Source organism: Elephantulus edwardii, unplaced genomic scaffold (genome assembly GCF_000299155.1).
Source record: "Elephantulus edwardii isolate Elephantulus edwardi_28Jun2011 unplaced genomic scaffold, EleEdw1.0 scaffold00226, whole genome shotgun sequence".
Lineage (NCBI taxonomy): Eukaryota > Metazoa > Chordata > Mammalia > Macroscelidea > Macroscelididae > Elephantulus > Elephantulus edwardii.
In genome coordinates, this window is record NW_006399976.1 from 887,208 (window position 1) to 891,785 (window position 4,578).

At 56.8% G+C, this 4,578-nt stretch overlaps 1 protein-coding gene across 3 annotated transcripts; it reads right to left on the reverse strand.

Moving 5' to 3' along the window:
• Nucleotides 1–356: 356 nt before the first annotated feature.
• On the reverse strand, nucleotides 357–3,141 carry GTPBP3 (GTP binding protein 3 (mitochondrial)). 3 transcript variants are annotated; one of them, XM_006898266.1, is made up of 9 exons: nucleotides 3,089–3,141; nucleotides 2,534–2,781; nucleotides 2,361–2,447; nucleotides 2,052–2,254; nucleotides 1,818–1,890; nucleotides 1,587–1,730; nucleotides 1,282–1,447; nucleotides 770–985; nucleotides 357–582 (listed from the first exon to the last, which is right to left on the reverse strand). In XM_006898266.1, the coding sequence occupies exons 1-9, from the start codon at nucleotides 3,139–3,141 to the stop codon at nucleotides 357–359; spliced, it is 1,416 nt and encodes a 471-aa protein (XP_006898328.1). The 3 variants fall into 3 exon arrangements, with proteins under 3 accessions (XP_006898328.1, XP_006898327.1, XP_006898326.1); XM_006898265.1 differs by having other exon boundaries at nucleotides 770–1,048; XM_006898264.1 differs by having other exon boundaries at nucleotides 770–1,048; nucleotides 1,587–1,890.
• Between the last annotated feature and the right edge of the window lie 1,437 nt (nucleotides 3,142–4,578).

The window sequence follows — 4,578 nt, forward strand, 5'->3', positions numbered from 1 at the left end:
AGTTAACTTAAAATCTATGTAACAAATGAAATCCTGAAATTTCCACCCACTTCCCTAATCACCACTCTTACTACCCAGAAGCTGACACCCAGAAAGGACTTCTATTTATTCCCACTTCAGGGCCTGAACCCCTAGCTAGCCTCTGCAAAAGGATCTAGCTGGCTGAAGCTTGGTTACCACCAGAAACATGGGGCTCACTACCTATGAGAGCAAATATTCACTGCTCCATTTGGAATCAAGCTCTTCCTTGAGAACTCCGCTTGGCTCAATGATGTTCCCAGTCCCTTCAAGGCATCTGTCGGCCTGGGCCTGAGCCTTGGTCTTCCTCCAGTGGTGCCCACAGGATCGGCCATTTCTCACTTGCCCACACAGAAGTCTCGGAAGATGACGTCCAGGATTTCTTCAGTACCCCCTCCCCCTGTGAGGTGGGTCAGGTGCCGCCGGGCAACCCGCAGTGCCTCAGCTGCCAGGGCCAGGTCTCTGGCCTCCTTGTACTGCCCTAGGGCATCCAGGCAGCCCTGGAGGTGATGCTGGTGTCTTGCACGTGTCAGGAGGGGTGGGCCTGTGGATGGGTCCCCACACCTGGAAGAGAAGACATATTCAGTCTCCATTCTCCATTTTCTCAGCCACTTTTCTAGAATAAAGAAAAAGGATGGTTGTGTCCTTTATAACAGATTCAGAAACCAAGTATGCGGCAGTTATGTGCCCAAAATCAGTAACAATAGCTCAGATCCCACTTAAACTTAAGATATGGGGTGAGGGGGCTCACACTACAGCCAGCTCCTTCCTCAGTGCTTCCAGGAGGCCTTCTAGGCCCTCCCCGGTCAGGCAAGACAGCAGCAGATGAGGGGGCAGGTCAGGCTTGGGTCCGGGGCCCTCATGGGACAGTAGGTCCATCTTGTTCAGCACCAGCAGGAGGCGCTGGCTGCTCCCGTTGGAGCTCTGGGCCCCCATGCGAGCCACGACAGTGTCCAAAAAGTCGCAGCTGGAGTGGGAGGCCAGGTCAGAGGCATCCAGTACGGCCAGAATGAGGTCAGCCTGCTCGAGCCTGTGGAAGCAGGAAGAGCCAGATTAGGGGGATGTCAGAGCGGAACCCTAAAGTTTAGGGGGCGGGGAGGACAGGGCAAGCGGTAGAAGGCCAAAGACTGCCTTCTCTAAATCAGTAAGGTCGCCCTCTTAAAGCGTGCAACAGTCTCCTCATTCAGGAAGATTAAATGAAAAGCAACAGAGAAAAGGCAGAGGAAGGGCCCAGCCATACATACCCACTGCCTACAGACCCACCTCGCTCGCGCTCGCCGCACGCCCTCCTGTTCCACCAGCCCAACGCCCTGGCGCAGTCCCGCTGTGTCACTCAGTAGTACTGGGAATCCAGCCAGGTCCACTGGGATCTCCAGAACGTCACGTGTGGTCCCCGGCTCTGGTGACACGATGGACACAGGCTTCTGGCCTGGAGAGGGGTTGGTGTTAAGAGGAAAGGAGTGGAGTGGAGGTAAAGGAGCCAGAAACCCTGCATGGTCCTGTTGTCCAGTGCCCAGGTCCACCCCTTCCCCAGTTCTCGCCCCGCCTCCAGCGTGTCGCCCACGCACTGAGCAGGTTCACCAGGCTGCTCTTGCCAGCGTTGGGAGGCCCCGCAATCACCACGTGCGCCCCGGAGCGGAGCCGCTGCCCACGGCGCGCATCTCGCAGATGTGCGCCCAGCGCAGCCTGCAGTCCCTGCACCGCGCTGTTCGCTAGGGGGAGACAGAGAGAAGGTATGAGGAAGAAGACAGCGCGCAAATGCCAAGGGGTGCCAGTTCCCATGCTCGGGCGGGTCCCACCTCGTTCCAGGACGTCTTCCTCCAGGTTGTCATCCTCACCGAAGTCGATGTAGGCCTCCACGTGAGCCAAAGCCTGGGGGGCGGAGGAGCTGTTAGCACCTGGGCCTCCTGATGGCACAGACTGCACTGGAGGCTGCAGGCTCTCAGACAAGGGAGGTGCAAGAGAGGGCTCTCACGCAAGTGATGTATAGGGAATGGGGGTGAGGAGGAGGCAGCCTCAGTGGCTGTGCTCACTGTAGTGAGGGTCTCAGCCCAGTCGTGGCACAGGCGCCCCAGCTCCCCGTCCAGCTGCCGCAGGGCCTGTCGCCTCTGTGCCTCAGTCTCTGCGTGGATCAGGTCTGCCAGCCCCTCCACCTCGGTCAGGCTCAGCTTCCCGTGGGCAAATGCCCGCCTGGTAAACTCGCCTGCCTCTGCAGGCCGCAGCCCTGGCACACCGCCTGGGGTGGGGAGACCCCAGTCCTGAGCCTCTGGGTCAGGGGGACAAGTCCCACTCAGGCCCATAAGAGACTCTGCCAGGTCTCAAACCCATTGCCACCAACTCACCAAGGGCCTGCAGTACCCCGCTCACCACCGCAGGGCCTCCGTGCACGTGGAACTCAGCGCAATCCTCCCCCGTGAAACTCTGGGGGCCTAGATGGGAGAGAGGTGCGAGTCAGGGGAGAGAGGATCTCAGGAATGAGGAACTATGGGAGTTTCGGGGGGCCTGGGTTCCTCACCTGGAAACCACAGCACCAGGGCGCGGTCCAGGGGTTCTCCAGAGCGCGGGTCGCTGAGCAGACGCAGGCGGGCACTACGGGCCGGAGGCAGGTCCTGCGCTGCCGTGAGGCTCCGGAGGGCGGGGCCGCTGGCAGGGCCGCTGGTTCGGATCACCGCGACGCCGCAGCGCCCTTGGCCCGAGCTCAGCGCGAAGATGGTGGCTCCAGATCCAGGGGCCGCGGCGCCGCTGCCTCGGTTTGAGCACGACCTGGCGAGAGAGGTGCGGTCAGTGCATCGGGACAGATCTGCAGCAGAGTGACAGGAGAGCTGAGGGCTCTGCGACTTCGAGGTGGGCGGGTTGGAGGTCAAAGCATGACCCGATTAGAATTCTAACGCCAAAGGGTAACACTGATGCCCTGATGTGGACTCTGCGGCAGGAGGTGGACAAACTGGGTTCTGGACTCCTGCAAAGGGCAGTGACTCTGCGGCAGGAAACGGGACCCCAGCGTCCAGGAGGAGTTCAAAGCCCATACAGCAAAGTCTTGCTGTCATACACCAAACCCAGGATACCCCACCTGCAAAGCCCACGTGCCGCCCGCATCGGCAGGGTCCACAACCCCCGCCACATGGATTCACAGCCGGCGACCCCACATGCCCACCCTGCAGGAGCTTCTAAGCGACTTCAAAGTACGGGCAGGAGGCCATGTCCCATTCGCGCCGTGATTGGCCAGTTGCTGAAGAACTTTCAATTACCATTGGATTTATTTGGCAAAGTCCCGCCCACAGAAGACAGACCTTCGTTCCTAATGGTTGATTCAAGAAGCACGGGGAGGGTGCAGCGAGCTGGCGTTCCCCGGCAATATAAGACCCAGATTTTAGGGTCCTACAGCAGCCGAGATCCGAGACACCGGAAGTGAGGCTCGGCAGGACGGTGACGGTACAGAGCTCGGTAGTGATGATGACTAGGCGAGGCTTCCTATCTTCTTCCAGGCCTCTACTTAGCCTTAGCGAAGGCAACCACCTATTTTCAATTTTTTTTATCCAAGAAAGAAGAGCTTACATCACTCTGCAGGAGTTATGGCAAACGAATTGGGCTGCGGACGTAAAGATTGGAGGTCACACAGTGAGACCCCAAAGGAAAGGCTTGGCAATCTGCTTTGGAAAGATCAGCTATTGAAAATCGTACTTCTACTCTGTTCTAGACATAGCTCCACACTGATACACAAGGGTCGCTAGGAGTCGGAATCAACTTGATGACAATGGATTTGTTTTGATTTAGACACAGAGCGTCTCACTCCCAGGCCTGGGGATAGCTTGCTTTCCCCCAAAATCTCCAACTGCCTCGCCCTTCTCAAACATTCCCTCTTGCAGTTCTCTTAACCCAGGATGCCTTTCTTCTTTTGACAAATTCATCTTTACAGAATACCTCCAATGGCTACTCCTCGCAGCCCTCTGGAGCACAGCACTCTCTGGGCTTCCCTACCCTCTCCCTGTCCCAGTTCTGTAGCATTTGGTTGTCCGTTTTGTCTTGGGCTCAGCGAAAACCAGAAAAAGGAGTCTTGATGATTAGCTTCAGGTTAGCCCAGGACAGCGCCGGTCCCTCGGAATAAAGCGCTGATGGTGGAATTCCGGGGACCTGGCTGGGCGGGGTGTTCCAGGGCTCCGCGTGGTCAATTCTCTGGTTTTTGAACAATTTGGGCGGGCGGGCAGACAGGCTGCTGCGATCTGAGGCGCATCCCAACTCCCCCGCCCCTCAACACACACAACCACCTTCATTATTTTTCATCTATAAAGTAGTAAGAAACGACATTCGCTACCTCTGAGTAATTGTCACAGGTACACATCAACCGCCTACTGTGTGTCAAGCACTGAGAATCAGTTCCAACCCCAGTCCTCGCAGATCATTAGTCTAACGGTTGAAGCCACTTTCTGAGTGATCTAGAAGGGAGAAGTGTGAGACAAAATATAGGACACAAGTTAAACATCAACTTTAGAAACTTAATAACTTTTTATACCAAATAGGTCGTATGAATAGGAATGCTGGTAGCCTAGTGATAAGGAGCTG

Excerpts from the sequence above, each read along its gene's own strand:
- GTPBP3 (XM_006898264.1), bottom strand. The coding sequence starts at position 3,141 with ATGTGGCGGGGGTTGTGGACCCTGCCGATGCGGGCGGCACGTGGGCTT. Across the intron at positions 2,255-2,360 it reads CGGGGTACTGCAGGCCCTTG|GCGGTGTGCCAGGGCTGCGG; the intron begins GTGAGTTGGTGG and ends TCCCCACCCCAG. Across the intron at positions 1,049-1,281 it reads GTGCGGCGAGCGCGAGCGAG|GCTCGAGCAGGCTGACCTCA; the intron begins GTGGGTCTGTAG and ends CTGCTTCCACAG.